The sequence below is a fragment of the Poecilia reticulata genome, chromosome 9 (genome assembly GCF_904066995.2).
Source record: "Poecilia reticulata chromosome 9, P_reticulata-male-v2, whole genome shotgun sequence".
Classification (NCBI taxonomy): Eukaryota; Metazoa; Chordata; class Actinopteri; order Cyprinodontiformes; family Poeciliidae; genus Poecilia; species Poecilia reticulata.
The window spans coordinates 14,113,185-14,134,502 of NC_088838.1; the positions used below are offsets into that span (position 1 = coordinate 14,113,185).

Here is a 21,318-nt window from a genome sequence, read left to right on the forward strand (position 1 = left end):
AGACACAAACAACTGGCTGTGTTCCCGGCTGCTGATTACATATCATTACCCAGTCTAAAGGGCAGGATATCGTTTCAAGACAAATTGGCACACCAGGAACACCAAAGGAAGTCTTTATATCTCCAGCAAACATGCCCGAATGGTAATGAGCAACAGTGTATTTTTACTCACAGCTAGAAACGAAACTTCAAACCTTATTCGTCTTTGTATTTATTCAGGGAGACGACAACTTTTGATTTTTTTGAATTTTGATGCAGCACTTGTTGAGACTTTTGAGGCAAAAGATTAAAACAAGAAACAAGGCCAGACAGTAAAAGAGGACTGAGAGTTGAGAGATGAAAATAACAAGCGAGAGAAAGACAGGCACGCGGGGGAACATAATAGATACAGACAGATAAAACAAGAGCTGAGGCAGAGAAATAGCTGGATGTGCTCGAGAGTCGAAATGGGTATTCTGCAGAGACTTCTCTCTAAGGGTTATAACCTCCACACTACTATGATAAGGCTTTGGTGAACTCTACTGATGTACGAGTAAAACAAAGCATAACAGACCTTCAAACTTGCCAGGCGGCAAAAGATGAGCTACTTTTAAACTAAATACGTGAATTAGTTGGAAATCTCCCTGTAGCACTGAGAATAGATTTTAAAATACTGTTGTTAGTTTATCAGCCACTGAACGGCTTAGCCGTTCAGTGGCTGAACCAGAAGACCACTCAGGTCTTCTGGTTCTGTTCTGCTCTGCATCCCCAGAACTAGAACCAAACATAAAGAAGCAGATTCAGCTTCTATGCTCCACAAATCTGGTAGAGTGCCTCTACGGTGTAGAGACACTCAGTGTAAAATTGTAATGTTTACTGGGTTTTCTCTATTGCTGACTTTACAAAAACATCTAGATTTTATTTTATTTCAGAAGGTTCTTAGCTAAGCTGGATTTTATTTAGGGGCTTCATAGTACAGGGAAAAATATAATAACCTCTTCAGATTTGTATGTGTAAACTTAAAACAAATTGTTCCCTTTTATATCCACTTCATAATTTTGTACTTTAAAAAAAATCTTTAAAAAAAACATCCTAAAATTTTTGCCTTTAAAGTAAAGATTTTGCTAAAAAAAAAAAAAATTATTTGCTTTTTTTATGTTTTATTTTGGCTTTAACTTTTTTTTTGTTTGTTTTTTTTACTAAACACAAATATATATTCATCCTGCATAAAGAGTGCAGGGCTTAGAAGTTTGGCCAGGGATGATGAGCTGCTGCCTTTATCCATGTAGAGACTGAAGTAATTTCCTGGCAAGAAAAGAGAAAAAGAAGGCGAAATCCAAGGTGAAAATGAAAAGAATGTGGTTAAAAAAAAGAGAACGAGAACAGCTAATTTAAATAGGAAAATAGCACTGAAATAATGCACAGCAAATAAGACATGTATATGTGAGATGACCAAGGCAAAAGAAAAAAGAAGAAACAATGGGAGGCAGGATGAGCCGGGGAGGTGGATGTTCAGAGTGAAGTGGGAGGGAGTTAAGGAGGGGAGGAAACAAGGATAGAAAGGAAAGAAATGGAAGCAGTGTGTTTATGGAGGAATGTGACAGTGTTCAGTGGAAGGAAGGTGGGCCGGTCTGATTGTGACATACCAACGGCTGTTAACAGAGTGACGAGTTGACCAAGAGAGAATAAAGGCAGATATTCCTTTCTTTCTTTTTTTCACATTAGCTTTCCAAGTCTGCATCCAGCTAATGGGTGTTTGTCCAGAGTGGCAGCAGCACTGATCGCTACTGTGAGGGCACACAGATCATAATGGAGGTAAGTCAGTTCTTCGGGGACTTGAAGGTATGGTTGATTGACTGGATTTAAAATGGAATAAATCGTTACAGAGTCTGTTTGTTTCAAGCTTGTTAGTTGCTCAAAGTTTTCTAACATTAGAGCCCTCTTAGCTCTTTGCTGCTTTCAGTGTACAAATTGTCAGAATCGCTCTTTTTGATTTTTAGCTGAACTTTAAGCTCCTTATATTAATTATCAAGGACCCAATATGGAGCTTAGTTAAAATGCCTCATTATTTACAGAAACCTCAGATGTTTTAACCATGAATTAAGATTTTAACGCATTTTCCTGCTGTTAAATACTCCTGCTTGCTGTGGTAAATCACAAAAGAAGGGGGAAAAACGACAGCAATGTCATACCTGTGTTCACCAAGGAATATGTTCAGACACGTAGGGATTGTGAATTGCTCCGCATTGTGACAAAGTGTGTGGGTAAGTAAAACCCACTTGTTTAGGCTTGTCCTTCCATGGTCTGGTCTGTAATATTACGTAGAGTTAACCACAGGGAAGGGACAGAATCACAAGCATACAGAGGCAGACATGTTTTCTTTAACTGTAGAGTTCAAGAAGATATGATGAGTATTTTATTTGCAAAATGGTCTATCCCTCATTTCTACACACAATTTAAGCCTTTAGCTTCATTAATGTAGGAAATGACAATCAGTGTAAGCTGTAATGACCTGCTAAAGAAGACCTAAAATAACTGTCCCAGATAACCAAACATAGCATCATCCTCTCATGATTGAAGGCTCTGTCAGGGAAGTGCAGCATCCCCTGATCTCACTGAGGCTAACCGTCATTTGATATAAACGTTTTCTGCTAGGATTTGCACATCCTATAAAACTCAAACGCCAGTTCCTCCTGCCAGGTAGAAGACTCCATAATGCTAAACTAACTTGCAGAGTTTTTGTGCAGTTTACAGTTGGCATCACGAAGGTCCTTTAGGCTTTGATTTTAGAGCTGAGCACAGGTATCGTATGCAGTACATACTTCCAGCTGCTTTCGGAATGATACAGACTGAAAGTGAGCACATTGTACTCCCATATTACGCCACACACACACACACATACACACACACACATGCACGCATACCCACACAGCTTAGGAGGAAGGGAGGAAGGCTGTGCTAAAGAATGACAACCTTATCAGAGTCAGCAGCTTGCAGGTCAGAGGGTCCCAGTGCCAGAAAAATCATTATTTCTTCTTTTTTACCACATTATGAATATCACCATTCTGGGATACAACAGTATTTAATTAAGTAAATTTTAATAAGCGGAGAGAGGGCTTTGTGATTGTCAGATAAATGCCAACATATAAAAGTTCAGAAATTACAAAAAAAACTTCATTTACTTGTGATTGGAAAAAAAATGCGTAAATTAAAATTTATTATTGCATTATTATAAGCAATAACTGGCTGCAGCGCAAGACTGACAAGAGTGAGTTTAAACAAAACATAGTCTGTAAATTTGAAAGTATTTAATTTGGTTGGATTGAAGTCATTATTTTTGTTAAAATTATTAGTCTAAAATTTAGCTTTTAGACATGTGGGGTTTCGCACTGAACGCGTGGATGCAACATTTTTCCACGCATGCACAGGCAGCTAATTTTGCTCATCCAGTTTGTCCTAACGTACAAAATAAACAAACTGTGAGAATCAGAATCTGCCATTCACTAACAAACGCCCCATGGTTAAGAAGCTCGCTTCTCTCTTCGGCAGCATGAAGTGAAGGCATCAAATATTTCTGAAAATTTAATTAAGTTATTAAATCTATTATGGCTTGTAATCCATTTGACAACAACTCAGATTAGTTGTTCATTAAAATTAACTTGGGCAGGATTGAGAAGTTAGGCTTGCTAGCAATTATCGCTGTTTCTAAACTAGCTAAAGCTGGATGCTAACTTAAATTTGTGAACTTTTTACAGCCACAACATTTTGAACTTTTAATCGTACAAACCCTTACATACAACTACTATACAGCTGAAAATAATAATAGAAATTGACAGAACCAATATCATTTAAAATCTCATCTTAAACTGCAACAAATTTTTTTTATTATTAATATTCCAAACCCTCAAAAATTATTTTTAGTGAGCATTTCAGTGACAATTATTCAGTAGCCTCTATCACACACATGCTCATAGATTGCATAAAGCTATGAAATGTGGCCTTCAGTGTGTCCATAGCCCTTTTTATTTCACAGAAGTAATGGAAAACGGTATATATTCATGGTTAATGCATGAAGAATACTCCAGAATGTCTAAAAATAAGGCTTCTTGGTACAGTGCTCCTGCAACAACTTTTCTCTGATGGAAGAAATGCTCAATAAATAAATATTTTATGACAGCAGGGCTGACCTTGAACCGCTGAAGCAAACCAGAGAAATACATCTATTCATAACCATTTAGGACATCTAGTGCATTGTATAACTGTAAATTACCCTCAGGAGGCCTGATGTAATAATATATTTTGTAGCGGCAGATGCATTACTTCAAAACTTTAAAACCTTTCAGTTTTTTTTTTTTACTTCAGGACTCTCTGTACTTTTCTGCATTCCTTCCCATTCTTGTAGGGCTAAATGCTCTCATTTAGGCTCCATTAAAATGCATTTTCAGCTTTATCCTAACTGACAAGGTTATGCAAATATATGCACTTTAGAACCTCTACTTCGTCAGTCACACAAATCTGGCCGGTAATTCACAGAACCTCCTTATCTATTAACACCCGAGGAGGTCGATCGCTTAGACGACCTAATGTCTCATCTGGATGCACATAACGGTGTTTGAATGCAATCTAATTTCAACAGGAGGGTCCTTCACTGAAAGCTGGCCCCTTATCAAAGATTCAGTTATACGCCTGCAGCAGAACATGCTGAGATCAAAATAATGAGTTATAAATGTTTACTCCCTGGCTTAGGATTGAGTCTTTCTGCGCACCCTGAACAGAGGAAACATTGACTGTATGCTGGGCAGCAGTTATCAATATATAATACAAGTTTAGCCGCACAGAATACAAATGTCCCTCACCCTCCCTGACTCTCCATCTCTGTCTCTTACTCTTTCTGCCCGTGCTCCTCACTCTGTGCCTGGTACTCCATCTCCTTCACTCTGGGGCACTAATGAGTGTCTGGTATTCTGCACTTCACCACTGAAGCCCCATTCATGCTCAATCTCCTTTACAATGCTCTAAAAGGATTACCCAATTAGCTGATATTGGATGCCATTGTGTGTCTGCGTGTGCGTGCGCAGCCACAAGTGCAGGGGAGTGTGAAGTTGGTCGCCAGATAGACATGTTATCTGTGAAAGTGAAAGATAGATGACTGTCCCTAACCCACACTTCATTCTTAGTTGATTTTCTGCTGGAGGCCATATTACTCATCCACACATCAGTCCAGTGCAAGAGAGAGACAGAAACAGAACGAGAGAGAGAGAAACAAAAAAAGAGAAAGAGAGACAGCGAGACCTTGACAGGCTATTGAGAATGACAGAAAAAAGAGAGTATTAGCTCTCAATAATTCAACCTAGCAGCCCTTCAGTCTCCAGGATTGTATCCTTTCTGTTGTCATACATGAGCTGCTTCCTGTTCTTCTAATTTTAAGTTTTTAATTGAGTTTGTGCTGTCGTGCCTTCGGGCGGGAGGTTCTGTAGTACCTGTAAATCATTGGTTAGTTTCTGTGAACAAGATTGATTGCAGTTATCTAATGTGTTACATCACAACAGGAGGAACATGTGCAGCATTTTGTATGTGACTGTACAGCATAGTCTAATATTAGTAGAACACTGCTACACTTATTAAGCTATTCAGATATTTGGTTGTTAAATATTTGATTAAAATTTTTTATTCATTCAATATGTTTAGAAAATAAATTAATTATGTTTTATTCTTCCACCTGGGAAGCTAAAATTAGCAACCCATTTTGAAAGAAGAGTAAATGATATTTACTCTTCTTTTGTAGAATTTTCTCATATATTTTATGAGGGAAAGTGACTTTCTGTAACATTACTGGAAAATCAATCAACTTTAAATTGTTTTTTTCTAAATAAATTTGTACCCATGTAAAGTGAAAGGCAGTTCTGGGGTTACTAAAGGGAGATGGTTGTCGCAAAGGTCAAATCTGAAATTCAAGAATGATAAAAAATGAAACTGGAATTTTTAAGCTTATCAGGATTTTTTTTCTATGTGATATGGATCCAAATTTTTTTCCCCCAACAGAAGGTTTTGTGTGGAGGAAGTTAAATGGTCAGCACAGAACCGTAGGAGGCTTTTTGGATGAATTAAAGCAGTTAGACAGCAAGCAAGACTTTCTCACCCAACATCAATGTCTGACCTCACAAATGCTCTTTTCAAAGAAATATCAAAAATTACCATGACACACACAAACTTTGTAGACATAGTGAAACAGTTTAATCTGTTATAGCAGCAAAAGGGTGGGCCAACACTGTATGTTTAAAGATATGGGCATTTCCGTAACAATCCCTATATCTTTATCAGCACCTTTATCCACACTATTCAACAAACTCCTGTCTTGCTGCAGGTGATAATGTTATCATGTGGAGCAGTTTAATAAAGTGGGAGGCTAATGCTAATTTAATCAATAACCCCCTTCAATGTGTTTTCTTGTGTGGAATTAACTAGGGAAAAAAATCTCACAGACAGACGGGAGACCAACTACAGGCATCAGGACACGAGTTTAGTCGGGAAGACTTCAACCACTTAAGATTGTCTTGATTGGGAACCTGATCCTTGACTGAACCAGCGTGGGCCAGTTTTCAGAATCATGCAAAATGGCAATTTTGTCTGAATTTGCTTGAGGTTTTCAGTCCGAAATGTTTAGTAAAGATATTTCCATAAAACAAAAAATATTTTAGTTCAACTACAAAAGCTTATGTAGATTAAGCCTTTAAATTTGGACTTTAATTCAAAACAACTGTTGCATGAAGTTCAAGACATGCTTGAGACCGCAGACATACACAAAGAACAATAAACTGAGACTGACCTAAAAAAACAGACATTGAACTAGATAGATTATACATGCATCTGTTAGCAATTACCATATAGACAGTGTGAATTAAAGCAATGCCATCTGGCATAGCGGTGGTGTACAGAGGTACAGTGACAACAGGTTTTTATGGTCATTGTTAGACAGGTATAAATCCACAAACTTTCTGACACACTACTGCCTATTACTGTCTGTGTTAATCAATTGGCCATGCCGCTTGACAGTGTGTGTCTTTCATTGGCTAGCAGAGGGTCTATTGTCAGCAATTCTTATGGAGGTGTTTGAGGGGGGGTTCAGGATTTTGTGTCAGGCAGATCAGCTGCAGCTCAAAAAGCAAGGTCGACACCCCCACCCATGCTGCCCCCAACACACACACTTTCATGCACACAGTCCCTCCTCTGCTCACAAACACATAGATATTCAGTGAACAAAAATCTCTTTTGTCCAGACAAAGACAGACCTGGAGCCAGTCAGATATGAGATTAGATATATGCAAGCGCCCACACATACACAAATACACGCATCCCCACTTCACTAGAGTTCCTGAATCAAACAATGCCCCTTGAAATCTGGTACCTCAAACCTATTGTTATCACGTAAAAAACTGGAATCCTAGAAAACACAAAATCAAGTATATATTTGCATCAAATAGATGTGAAAACAACTACCTGCGAAAAGCAAGTGAGTGGAAGTGCTACTGTTCAGACTAACAGCCTTCAATAGAACTGATCGCAGAACAAGTGCAGCCAGCTGAAAGGGTGAGTGAAGAGTACAGCTGAGAAAGACTGAAGCAGAGATACTGGGGAGTACTCAAAAAGTGGGTCAAAAGATTCCGCAAACATTTTATGAATAAAGGCTTCAGACGATCTGATGTAACATCACAGAAACTTTAGTGCAATTCACTATGCTCAACTTAAAAGAGCGTTTTAGTGTATAGTTTAAAAGGGCAATATTATGTATTTTCCAGCCCCTTAGTGCCATTTTATAGCACAATCAAGTGTGTTACCTTCAGTTGTTAGAAAAATATTATATATATGTATAAAACATGACTTAAATTTGACTTTGCAATTTCACACCTTGAAACTGGGTATCTGTCTCTTTAAGAAGCTCCTGCTCTTTCCGTCAGTCCTTCAGCACATCCTCACAACAGTGTTTCGCCATTAAGCATTTAAAAACGTTCTTACCTGAGTTGCACTGAGAAGTACTTCATATGATGAACTCAGCGGATGCACAGTTCCACCAGGTGCTAATTGCTGCTGGCGCTAGTCTGAAGGAGTTATGAGGGAGAGCTGCAGGGAAGAGGTGCTCTATAAGAAGGAGAGGCAGTGTGGAAAATGTGGTGCTCAGTGAGACCAAGTGTTTAGACATCCCCAAATGGTTGCTATGGGAGATTTTAGGATTTCTCAAACATGTATGAAATAATCAAAGCTAAGGGTATGTTTTTGGAAACAAAGCTAAAAAAGTTGATTTTACCCAATTCTCTACAAATCTTTTAAATACAAATGTATTTTTGCTAACTTATCTGAGTTACAAAAATGGAGGGTGGTTTTCTTTTCTTCATAGGGTTGCTTTTCATTCTATATTTTACTGTTTTGATTACATTATACTTTCGCTCTACCAAGAGTTTAGTCTGTGTTGAACTTGTGGAGACACAAAAAAGTGTCTAAAAACCCATGAGTTCTAAAGGTCTGGAACAGTAGTAATTTTCAGTAGTAGTGATTTATTTAACATTCAAATATGGTCCTGCTGTTAGGGGAGAGAATGCATCAAATACCGCACAAGGGCTTACACAAAGACAGCACACTTCAGCAGACAAAGAGCGAAAAGATAGAGGGCAAGCGCCTTTTTTTCCTCCTTCAGATGAACTGTTTATTCAGGGTGGGTGCAGGGCAGCAAGTGGGATGGATGGGTGGAGGGAGGGACTAACAGGATGAGGGAAAGGGAGGGATGAATGGTTATTACACAGTTACTCGATGCACTAACGGGGCAGTATGCAGAGAGAAGGTGTGGGGGGGTTGCACTGAGGGTGTAAAAGATCCTTTGTGAAAGCTGGGAGTTAATCACTTGAGCGGCACACGCCGGTTCTATGGGAGCACATGTTATACACCAGCTCCCCAGGGAGGAGTGGGAGGTCTCCTTCTCTCACACACTCTCGTTTTGGTGCACACAGATACACAACTGAATTTCCATATCAGTTATGATGCAAAACTCGGCACAAGCTGACTAGACAAGCTGGAAGACCCACCCCCTTTTATCTGGACGGTTAGCAGACCCTCCTGGCCGGGGTGGTAGTGTTTGTATTTGCACTTCGTCCATTCATACATACACACATGCCTGGCTGCTTGTTTCCTTCAGGACTGGATGGATGACTCTGTAGGGGCTTGGCAAGAGATGGGTGCTTAGTTTGGCCTGGCAGTAAGTAAAATCTATTGTTTCATTACACCGGTCCATTGTCAGGGGCGGTTGCTGATATCTGAGAGTGATAGTGGGATCTGTGGATTTAGTGGCAGACAGGCTCAGTAAGCCATAGCCATGTCAGAGACTGTTTACCAGAGTGACAGGGAAGACTGTTTTCCAGTATATTTGTGCAGGTCGTAATTTTAACTGTCTACAGTGACTGAGCATGTTCTTTTTTTTTTCATTTTCATTTCTTCTAGAATATATTGAAATTTTCTGTACTTTTCTTTCACTTCCACAGAATTTTTTTATAGTTTCTACTACATAGTCTTGCTGATGGTGCTGTGATTCTCTTCATGACACATGAGGTTCGTCTTTACATCTTTCACCTCCTTTTGTTTCGGGGTGATAAAAGTCTTTATCAACTCTCTTTGTGCCTTTGTTCAAGACTTTCCTTCTCACACCGTGCTCAGGAAAGTGGACAGTGAAAGCTGTTAGGTTGCAACCCCATGTCAAATAAAGTGTACACAAATATGTTCCGTGCTTTGTTGTTGTGGCTATTATAAAATACTTAAAGCCAGAGGACCAGGTGGTTCAAAGAGCAGAGACCAGGCAGTGAGAAGCCCTTTGCCACGAGAGCTCACCCACAGAGCTGACTTCTCCCCTGTGGGTTAGAGATCATGATAGTAACATCTGTGATCTGTTTGCTTTGCAAAAGGAGGTGGAGAGAGTGAGACAGCATGAATAGTAATGATGGTAATTCAATGGATAAATGTGTTGGTAAACTAAGCAAAAAATACAGACGCAGATTTGGTTACAAGCTTAATTTAGTTCAAAGAGTTAGTATGAATGAGTTATATTTTTAGGTTTGATAATTATGCCTTAAAACTACATTAAAAGTTAATTTCCATATGATATATACATATAGAGCAATCTTTGTAAAGAGATTTACCAACATCTTATTAATGTATATTGATATAAGTAACAAAAATATATATATGGTGTTTTGTCATTGCCATAAGTCACTCGGAGGGCAGCTACAGCCAACTATTGAGTTGGTGATGCCTAGCTTGGTGGCCAGTTTGTTTTCAGGAAGGTCATCCAAAAGGTTATTTGTGAAATTCTACAGCAGCAGCTTGAATCTAGGTGCACAAATCTAGGCAAAACGCCAATGTGGACTAATTTCAGCCAGTTTGTTATGTAAATCCAAACACATCCGTTTCCTCATCAAGTGCTTTAGCATTAAATAGCAGCAAATACTATGAAATAAAAATAAATAACCTGAAGAGTCAATAAGGAAGAAAATCTTCTGTTGACATGTCCGGTATACTTTACAGTCATCTTTTTTAACTGTGTTCTTTAGCCTCTATATTTGAAAGTTTTTTAATCTAGATGTTTTTTGATCACCTAAACATTTTCATAGAAATGGTTCTTGGTGTTCTTTTAAGACAGTTCTGCTCTGACATTAACATTTACTTATTATTGGTGTTACTGTTATTGTATTTAAGGAATTTGAATGATTTAATTGCTGTATTCCTATTCTTTGGAAGACTGACTGTACAAAATACAACTTCAATGAGCGGCAGAACTGGTTTGTTTCCTGCCATTAATTCTTTAAAATCTCAAGAGGGTTCAATACTGCATTATGGGGTCAGAGCCTCCCAGAAGCTTAATGTTAGCCAGGTCCATGATGTTACCAGCGCACTGAGACTTAGCTTGATTCCTCAAAATATTATTGTTATTGTTATTGTGACTAAGGAGGTGAATCTTTGTCTCATTTGATCATAGAAAATCTTTCCAGAAATTATTTGTCTTGTCCTTGTGGATAATTGCAACTTTTGAGTCTGTTGTTGACATTGGCGATTTCTTCATTAGCACCCTCTAAGCTGATGAGAATTCATCTTAGAGGGTGCTATGCTTGAAGCCAAGAGTCTTCAACCATAGCACTTATGAGCCAAGAGTAAAACAACTTTGAAATGCAGTCTTGGTTCAAAAGCAAGTGAGATTAACAGGCTGGATTACTCCCTCAGAAAATCATCAAGTTTTTTGAGGGAGTATAATCAACCATTTATTTGAATCAAGTGTATTGGACCAGGGGGGGCATCTAAATGTTGAAGGACAGTGGCTCTGAATTACTGAACTTGGAGACCTCTACTCTAAACCTTTGCTGATGTTAAACTCTTGTCTACTGTGAATAATGACAGTGATGTTCTAATCTAGAATCTTCTAACTTCTAGTTTCATTGTTTTATGTTTTTAATATAGGTGTCTGTCAATTGGATGTTTGTTGTTCTTGGACATCCAAATCAAAATAATCTTATCTGAAGGGGGCAGTTTTTGATCAGAAACTTGGCTACAGTTGGTTGTAGGAAAATGATCCCACACCATCATCAAAACAGTTTCAGAAATGGACATATAAGGTAATACTAACCTTCTGAAATAGCTTCCAAAATGCAACATTTTGGAAAATGAATGAATCACCTTTAAAAGCTTGGTTCCTCTCAGTAAACTAGCTAATCTAAATGTGATCTGCCCACTCTGATAAATAGAGTGGGCAAATATCAGCCAGAACAATGTCAGGACGTCGCTGATGGCTAGAAACAGTAATTGAACTGTAACTATAAAGTTTTTATGTCCCAGAGGAGTATATAGTATGTACTCACTTGTGCAAAACTGTAACTCTGTCTTTTGAAACAATCAAGATTAAAAATGTACCTAAACTCAAAAGAATGAGCCAGTTTGGTGTGTGCACAAAGTAAATACAACAGATAACTTAGCAAGGAACAACTTTTATATTGTTATGAACAACCTTTCACAAGTACAACATAATTCCTTCAAATAAATCTGTAGAAAAATATGTCAAAGATCTCAAACCAAAATCTCTCCTGGAGTGGATGATTAACTATAGGATGAGGCATCTGTCAGGTCCTGTTTCAGGTCTCTGATTGATTTTTTTTCCAATTATTTCTTAAATACATGATTTTCAGAGGCTTTTGTGTGCAGTAGGTAGTTTGTTAGCTCTGACAACTAATTTTTTGTACAAATGTCTTGCCTTCTAAGCCCAAATTGAATTGTACAGAACATTTATGAAAAAAACAGCCAAAGACCAAAGAAAAACCTTCAAACACCTTCCATAAACATAGAAAAACTAAAGAATACTATTATTTTCATTTTGTTAGAAATTGTTTTTAAGCATGCAACAAAGCATAGACATATTATATATTGATTGTTTTTTGTCTTGTTTGTTTTTCTGTCTCACAGATGAGGCCAATGTCAGAAATTTTCTGGTGTCATGAGACGTGTCACCCATACAGTTCTTTGTAAGTTTTCCATCTGGACCTGTCGACACCTGTGCTTGCAGGACCATGGGTAGCGTCAGCAGCCTTGTTGCTGGAAACAGTCTGAACAGCAAGCACTGCAAGGCTTCTGACTATCGGTTAAAGGAGGGGACAAATACTCACAGGAAGAGTGGAGGGTGCAATCTTGATGGCTTACTGAAGTGTGGCTTTGCTCAGAGTTCCTCTTCCACCACTCATCACTCCAGAGGCCTCTCCCACTCTAGGTCAGGAAGAAGTGAAGATTTCTTTTACATTAAGGTAAGATACTGTAAGTATGAGTGAGAATTCCTTGTACGGTATGTGCAGAAACATCAGTTTTAGGAGAAATGTTTTTGTGTGACTTAAGGTGAACCATAAACAGAGGTCTACGCACCACAGAGAGAGATCATTGGAAGACGTTGCGAGTAGAGACAAGGACTCTGATGGACGATCGCAACCAAAACTGCTGTTCATGCCAGGAAGGTTTTTAGAAAGGGTGAGTTTGGAATTATCCTGCATGTTCATTGATTTTTAAAAAAACATACTTTACCTGAACTTTTACATGCCAATCCGTGAATCATTCAATGATTCTCAGTCACAACTAAAGAAACCAGCATGGCTAGCACAAAGGTTCTCTACCACCTTGAAAGGTTTATACTTGAAAACCAATCAGCAAAACCTTGTTTAATGAGGCTGCAGATGTTATGCACACATGCAAAAACAAACCTCTTATCTTGCAGTTTCAAACTCTCAGGGCAGTGACCCCCAAAGAGACTGCAATGGACACTCAAGCTCCCAGGTCTTTGGTAGGGGTACCGAGCTTAAGATGAACAGCCACCAACCCACCTGGGGGAATGAGAGTGTGTGTGTGTGTGTGTGTGTGTGTGTGTGTGTGTGTGTGTGTGTGTGTGTGTGTGTGTGTGTGTGTGTGTGTGTGTGTGTGTGTGTGTGTGTGTGTGTGTGTGTGGTGTGGGGTGCCAGGGTTTGGGAGGGGAGGTGGTGGAAGCATCACTGTAAATATATATGTATGTGTGTGAGTATATAGGTCGCTTCTCCCCATACACACTACCATCATCACACTCTTAATGCAAAGGCTTTAAGGCCACGTGAACTGTGGATAGTTATGTTGGTGCAGAAAGGGATGATTCCCAAACTGTTCCCACAGAATCAGGAGCATAAAACTATCGTGTTGTACACTACAATCTCAGTGTACAATATCATCAGGAGTTTGTTTCACTAAAACTCAGGGCCAACCACACAAAACCACAATCCTTTGTCCACCAAACTTTACAGTTGGCAAAATGCAGTCCAAAATATATTGGCAAGCCTCATCTATTGGATTGCAAGACAAGGAAACATGGTTTGTCAATATGTAGATCAGGTCTCTAGAGTACAGAGCCTTCAAGCTTTATACTAATGCATTCAACACTTTGCATTGCATTTAAGTTTTGACTCTGAAGACAGTTGGTGACTTCCGCACACTGTGCAGTGCTACTCCCCACTCTGTGATTTTTCTATGCTGTACTTGGTGCTTGCTTTGTTCATAATACCACAAACATCTGACCATGGGATTTCAGAGAGGAAATTTAATGAAAGGATCCATTTCACAGATGACATCCCATCAATGTACCATGCTTGAATTAACTGAGCTCCTGCGAGTAAGCCACTCTTTCACAGATGTATTTTGAGAACAGAGCATACATAGCTGCAGAATTTTATTCACCTGTGGCTATAAAGCTGGTTGTAATACCTGAATTAAATGATTTGGATGGGTGCATGAATGGTTTTAGCAATAAAGTGTATATTGTTCAGGAAGGAAACGGGATCTGTGTCCCAGAGATGAATGTATAGTGAATGTGGGTATCACGCAATTCAAAAGTCCTGTTGAAGATGCTCACTAAAGTTGGTAAGAGTCATTAGTCACAGTAAAACAAGTCTTGTACTGAGATGAGCTGGAAGACTACATATTCAAAAGCAACATAAAAATCAGATCAAAGTTTGCAAGTTTGCTTGGGAAGAAATTCTATAATTTTTAGAGAAACATCATGGTCTGATAAATCTAAAATGGAAGTGTTTTACAGTTTTAAACATTATATCTGGAGTAAAAACAAGGTTCCTTTCAAGCCCGAGAACACCATCCCAACTGTGAAATTTAGGGATTGGCAGCATCATGTGAGAGTGTTTCACTGAAGGGTTAATGTTGTACACAAAATAGATGGCTTCATGAGGAAAGAATAAGGTGAGAAAGTGTTGCTCAAGAGATCAGACTGGAAAGCACAATGAGGTCTTTTAAATGGGCAGTGACTCCAGTCATTCTACAAAATTTGCCAAAGGGGCTGGATGATAACTAAGTCAGTGTTGTAGGCAGATCATTACGAAGCCTTGATCTCAGTTACAAAATATAAGCAAACTATCTGTCATTCTCAGTTGCACCAAGTCAAAAAATCAAACCCTGCTACACCTGACACATCTGTATGTTACGGGTCCCGAGTGTCAGGACTGCTATAACAGTAATGAGCACATTCTGAAGGATAATAAAATAGAAGTCAGCAATGATGACCGAACAAACAAATATTTTACAGTGTACAGTATTAATGTTTTACATAACCATTGTCTTATAAATCTGGCTTACTTTTCTCACAGGTAGTAATTAACTTCACACATTACCCTTTTCACATTTCGATTCTTCACTTAGATGAAGACAACCAAGGCATAGTGTGTCAAACACTATAAAAATCAACAGTTTTAAAGCTTTACTTCATTTAGCTCTATTTTAACTGGCACAAGCATTAAAATGCACACCGATTTTAACTGAATACTGATCAAAAGTAGAATAAGACTTACAAAACAAATACATAATTTAACTTAGCATTGTTTCACCTTTAACCTCAATTCCCACAATTCATGAACAAAGAATAGTTTATCTACCTTTAACTTTGGCTGGACTCACTTTACTCTCATGTTCCGAGCTACTTTATGAGTCAACAAGCAACTTGCACTGAATATTATTAAAAAAAGCAAAATAAAACTCTTAAAACCCGGAGTTAGTAAGATATCACGGCCTTCTCCAACTTAACTCTCGCCTGATAAAACTGGCAACTGTTGGCAAAACGGTGCACAGAAAGCGCAACACAGTGCTATATACTGGTCAAATAAGAGGTAAAAATCTCACAGAGTATTTCTGGTGTGTTTCCACCGTCTACTGACCTGAAGGATAATAAAATAGAAGTCAGCTATGACAACTGAAGCGCTGCCTTTAGCATCCAGATAGCTTTTGAGGCAAACCGGAACTCCGCCCCAAAACCAACCCGGAAGCAACGCCCCCCAACCAAATGTTCCGCTTCGCCACTCCGATCCCAACCTCAGGACTAGCACTATAGATGCAGGCAGATTAAAATGCCGAAATGCAAACAAAATATAATTTGTTCATTTTTGGGAAAAAGAAAATAGAATAAATTATGCATGAAAATATTTCAAAATGATAAAACAACCAAAATTATGTGGTGGCATTTTTAGGTGCACTCCATGCACAGGTTTAACCCTTGTGCGTGTGAGGACTGAGGCAAACGCAGAGGACTTTGGCAAATGATACAAGTTGTACGTGTGTGGGGTCGGTTGGACCCCATTTCTACACATAAGGGTTAAAAGCATCCAAAGTCCCAATTAAAGATAGTTTAAAAAACAAAAAACATGCTAAATAATTTTCTTCTAAGACAGTCTATGTAAAACTCCTTTGAACCAGCAAAAAAATATTCTATAGTTTTTGAGTCTACATGTTATGTGCATTTTCCCAATGCATTGGAACTTCAGACCTCAAGTTCCATTTGAGGTCTCCTGAAATACGCTGACCCGGCAAATTGTTGCTATAAAAAGGGCTAATTCAGTCAAATGTCAATTGTTACACTCAGCTACAGCTAGCTATTATTAGCCTAATAGTTAGCATTCAGACTTAAGAACGGTACAAATCATCTGACTCGATTTCTAAAAAGCATATTCTTAGAAGTTCCACAAGTCATGCAGTCATGTGGAGAATGAAAGAATAAACAGAAGGCCTTATAATAATTAATAAAAAACAGACATTTCTCATAGCCTATCTTAGATCTTTATAGTGTTTTAATCATCGAGATTAATGACCTAAGAATGCCCCGATCTTTTCTGAGAGGCACTTTCTGTGCCAGGAACACATAAGCAAAAGCATTTTCCTCAATAGGTCTTTATTCCTCGGGGGACGGACAGTACAGACAAAAGGGGATAAGAGAAAGAGAGAGATCGAGGGTTGGGGAGAAGTTGACAGTTTGAAAGAAAAACCACAAAAAGGCATCCCAGCCATGAAGTCAGTGAGAAGGAATGCTGAGCTCACAAGCCTTGCCTCTTACACTTCAGCAATAGCTCATATTATTAATATCATGGAGAGGGGCTATTCATCTTCGCTCAGACAGCATATGGAGGGGAGATGTAGGCTGCAGAGGGGAGGAGAGGAGTACAGAAAGAGCAGGAGGGGAGGTATGGTGCTGTGGTACTGCTGGTGACAGCCTTTAAATGCACAGATGGGGCATGTGGACTATTGGTTCACTCCAAAAAAGGAGTTTTTACTTCTTTAGCTAATACACAGAAATTTACTTGCGGTTATAACTGTGTGGCTCACATAAGAGTCAGCCTACAGTACAGCAGGTCTCCGTACATCACTGGTTCCATTTCTGATGTGAGATGACACAATGAAAGGCAAAAAAAGAACATTATTTTACTCTATTGGACCCAGCTTCTAAAAATAACTCTATTAGAAGTTTAAAAACTCTTTAGCTTGAAGGATAAGAGCGTCATTTATCAAATCTTCTCTAACATGGTATCCTATTTGCTGTGCTGTCAGCTAAGAGGAATTCTTTTACTCTTCCAGACTCCTGCTGAGAAATCGCTCGTCCATGCCACCGCCTTCAAGTCGGTGAACACAACGACGGCTTCATCCGCAGAGACTGGCCACGTCCTCTGTCCCATGAGGAAAGCAAGCACTCCGACTGTTGGACACAAACAAGACCCCTTAGGTTTTTGTCAGCCTTCTGGTAAAACGTTGCCCTAAATTTAAATGACAAGAAATAATTGTGATGTTATTTCTGCCTTTCAGGAACTCTCTCTGACTCTGGGCGTAACTCAATGTCTAGCCTCCCTACCCACAGCACCAGTGGCAGTCTAAGAGCCTCCACAGGCCTTGTCAGTCAGAATGATGGGAGCTCAGCTCTGCTAAACAGCCTCTGCAAAGGACAACAGCCCAATTTCCCTCCATGGGTCAATGGAAATAACACAAACCTCGAAAGCAGTTACAGGGCTTGTTTAAGCAGCAGAGGGTTGGCTTCTAAGGCTAATGAGGATGCTGGCTCCCCACTGTCTGCAGACGAACCAAGAACTCTTTCAGAAACGGCAGGTGGGATCCGGTCCCCCATAACGACAGATGAGTTGCTGATTGAGCATCTAGAACAGAGACTGCTGGAGAGGGAAAATGAACTTCAGGAGCTGCAGGTACTAAACTTAATGAAAGAAGCACCCAGCATGATCAAAATAAGCCTGTGAGCGATTCATTTCTGACTGTTTAACTTCACAACAGGTAAGTTTAGAGTTGAAGGAGGCAGAAACGTGTCATTTGTTTGAGGAGAGACAAAAGTTCTGCGCAGAGGAGATGGATGGGCTGAAGCAGCGGTGCACCACACAGCTGCGAGAAGTGTCTCAGATGAATGCAAAAACCCACCAGGCTCTTCAACTGCAAGTTTGCTACCTCCAGGTCAGCTCCAACCTGACTCCTCAGCTCTGCTATTTAAGCCTCATCAATTCCAGTTATGATGCAGCAAATGATGCATTAATTTATTTGAGAAACAAAGCACTGGGAGGTGTATATCCTGCAGGAAATTGTTAAGTGGGAATTGTGTTTGTCTGCAGAAAGAAAATGGGAAGCTCCAGGAAGATCTCTCGAAGCTGACGCGAGAGAAGGATCTCGTTGAACTCAGACTGAGGTCATATGAGAAAGAGAGCACCCAGCTCGTGCCAACACTCGAGGAAACCCAGTGGGAGGTCAGTGGCATATGTAGCCATGTCAGCCGATATGGCTGTAGCCATAGGCTAGTTGCAAGATCCAAGGTTTAAAGAAAACTATGATTGAGTAAACTTCTGTGAGGACCATAGTTTTCTCCTGGCAGCGTAGAATAACATGGGACAGCCTTTTCCTCACCTGTTGCTGTGCACTGCTGTCGAGTTAGCTGAAATAAAGTGAATACATTTTTTGCTTGTTTACAAGACAGTGAAATTTTTAGTTTGGGAACATTTACAGACGTAAAAGCAACGACAGTCACAGTGTGGAAATGAGCACCACCAGAGTCTACCCCAGCCATTAAGGTGCCCCCTACTGACTCCAAACTGTATTGTCTTGAACCGAGAACCATGTTGGTGAATGCAAAATAAATGACTGTCCTTTTGGATAAAAAGGGAAGTTGTTTTTGTCTTCTAACTATTTCCAAAGTTTACAATTCAATAAGCTGTTTGGTTCTTCTCTGTTCTACCATGTCTGGTCAAACGTGTCACCTACAGCACTGTGTACAAAGTACATGGTGCATCTTTTTGTGTATTGAGAATGAATGCAATTGTTTTTAAAACAAGAAATCTAGCTAGAACAAGTACAAACCTATATACTACAGTCAACTGTTCCAAAAAAGAAGCTTGCTGAACGAAGGCCTGCTCTACCAATTTTGAAGGACCTGGGCAGATTATGCACACATAGATACTAAAATTTGATTGGAGAGGATATAATTTTTATTGTTCTATATACTGTAAAGGTTACAATATTATCGAGCTACAATTGCACAGAATATACCTTGCCACTGCTAAAATATGCTGTAGTTTAAGGAAAAGCTTTAACTATTCTCCATTGTCTTCCAAATTCAAATTTTCAAAATTAACTTCCTTCTTTTATTATCGCCATCATCTCTGTTGAAATGTAGGTGTGTCAGAAGTCAGGAGAAATCTCTTTATTGAAGCAGCAACTGAGGGACTGCCAAGCGGACGTGAGCCACAAGCTAAATGAGATTGTAAGTCTCAAAGCATCCCTAAAGGAAAACACAGCAAAAGTGGAGAGGCTCGAGCAACAGAACAAGGACTATGAAGACAAACTCCACTCATGCACCAGAGAGGTTGAGGTTCGTACAGTTGTATTATAGCACAGATGTTCACAAAATACTCTCTATTTTTAAAGTAATGTCCACTTTCCTGCTCCTGAATCTGACTGTAACCTGCCAAAATAGGATTTTCTTTTTTTTTAATTTTCATGTCGTAACAAATAAATACCATCCTCACTTCTACATTTAAGGGAACCTTTACTAGGTTCAACAATTATTAGCTAACAAAAATAATAACAATAATCTTCTAGTTGTGTTTTTCCCTTTTTGCTTAGGTGTGCCAAAATGAACTTCAGCGCAAAAAGGTTGAGGCCGATTTTCTGAGAGACAACGTTGGCAAACTGGAGCAAGACATTCAGCAAGTCAAACAGGATCTTGTTGCAGCTGAAGAGCAGAAGCTGCAGAAAAGCACTGAACTTAAAAATTCAATCCAGGAGTTAGACTCCCTTGACCAGGTCCGAGGGTCAGAGAACAAGAAGTGCATTTTCACCGGCTCGCTCCAAAGAGAAGTGGAGAGACTGAAGCAGGAGCTCAGAGAGGAGAAGAATGCTCAGGAGAAACTGGTCAGCAGCTTTGAGCTGGAGAGGCAGACTTGGAACCAGGAGAAAGACAGGGTGATCAAATACCAGAAGCAGCTCCAGATCAATTACCTGCAGATGCACAAGAAGAACAAAGACCTGGAGAGGATCCTGAAGGAGCTGACGGCCGAGCTGGAGAACCGAACAGAGCTGGGCTTGGACCTCAGATACAGTGCAGGGTTACAAACTTATGAGGATGTTATTGCTACAGAGATTTGACAGAAGCAGCCTTAGTATCATTAGTATCTTTTCTAAAAACATGAACACAGTTTGACACTTACTTAAAGCACTGACTGTTTTTTTTATAGCTTAGCTTATTTATTAAAATGTGGGTATTATAGCATAATCAGTGCTACTGAGAATAGTTATTGATTATCACATTGTTCTTATTTGTTTAAAAGTAAATGATAGATTTTTTTGTTTATATTTGATTCTTTTTTATTCTGTCCAACAAGAACAATTGTGGTTTTAATTTGACTTACTAGTTCAGAGAAAGTGTTCATATGTTAATAATAATGTCTTATAGAACCATGGAGTAATCATGATCATTTTAAATATGTCCTTCTATGACAGTAAGACAACAAGGTCTTCTGTTATAAATTAGCACTGATTAATCTTGATCTGTCTCTCACTGTATATTTCCGCCAGTTTCTCTTTTAAGCAAAACGTTTGAACTGTACAGTCTTTTCAAATAAGCACACATATCTGCAAATGCTTCCCTTTATTTCACTAATGTGCTGTAAACAGTATTGACCTAAAATACATGTTTTAGTCACCTTTAATAAGTCGTGTGTTTTCACCCTAAAAAATTAATACTTGTATATGCAAAAAAACGGCACATTTAATATATTATTGTCAGTCTATAGATCTTGTAAAATGTAACCTTTCTTACAGCATTTTAGTGTTTAGTATATTTATCTTGCCAATAAAGATGTTTATTTGTGTGAACGTCTCATAGGACATATTTACAGCTGAAACCAGATATTTTCATAACCTGAATAAATTCCTGATTGTCTGACATCAAATGTGACAGAACTTCACAGTTAGGATTATAAAAACTATTTTA

The 21,318-nt window shown here is 39.0% G+C and overlaps 1 protein-coding gene and 1 long non-coding RNA gene across 2 annotated transcripts in view; one reads left to right on the forward strand and one right to left on the reverse strand.

Annotated features, from left to right (window-relative positions):
- LOC145552779 (uncharacterized) overlaps positions 1-8,096 on the reverse strand; it is a 28,592-nt gene extending 20,496 nt beyond the window's left edge. The window contains exon 1 of the long non-coding RNA XR_014088887.1: positions 7,992-8,096. This is a non-coding gene — a long non-coding RNA (uncharacterized LOC145552779). The remainder of the gene's footprint in view (positions 1-7,991) is intronic.
- On the forward strand, positions 1,240-21,196 carry lzts1 (leucine zipper, putative tumor suppressor 1). The gene is made up of 10 exons (XM_081610570.1): positions 1,240-1,599; positions 1,704-1,793; positions 12,565-12,799; positions 12,888-13,016; positions 17,415-17,559; positions 17,640-18,031; positions 18,117-18,290; positions 18,446-18,577; positions 19,501-19,695; positions 19,950-21,196. The coding sequence occupies exons 3-10, from the start codon at positions 12,569-12,571 to the stop codon at positions 20,469-20,471; spliced, it is 1,920 nt and encodes a 639-aa protein (XP_081466696.1). The 5' UTR covers positions 1,240-1,599; positions 1,704-1,793; positions 12,565-12,568; the 3' UTR covers positions 20,472-21,196.
- Positions 21,197-21,318: the final 122 nt, after the last annotated feature.

Excerpts from the sequence above, each read along its gene's own strand:
- lzts1 (XM_081610570.1), top strand. The coding sequence starts at position 12,569 with ATGGGTAGCGTCAGCAGCCTTGTTGCTGGAAACAGTCTGAACAGCAAG. Across the intron at positions 17,560-17,639 it reads ACACAAACAAGACCCCTTAG|GAACTCTCTCTGACTCTGGG; the intron begins GTTTTTGTCAGC and ends TCTGCCTTTCAG. Across the intron at positions 18,032-18,116 it reads ATGAACTTCAGGAGCTGCAG|GTAAGTTTAGAGTTGAAGGA; the intron begins GTACTAAACTTA and ends ACTTCACAACAG.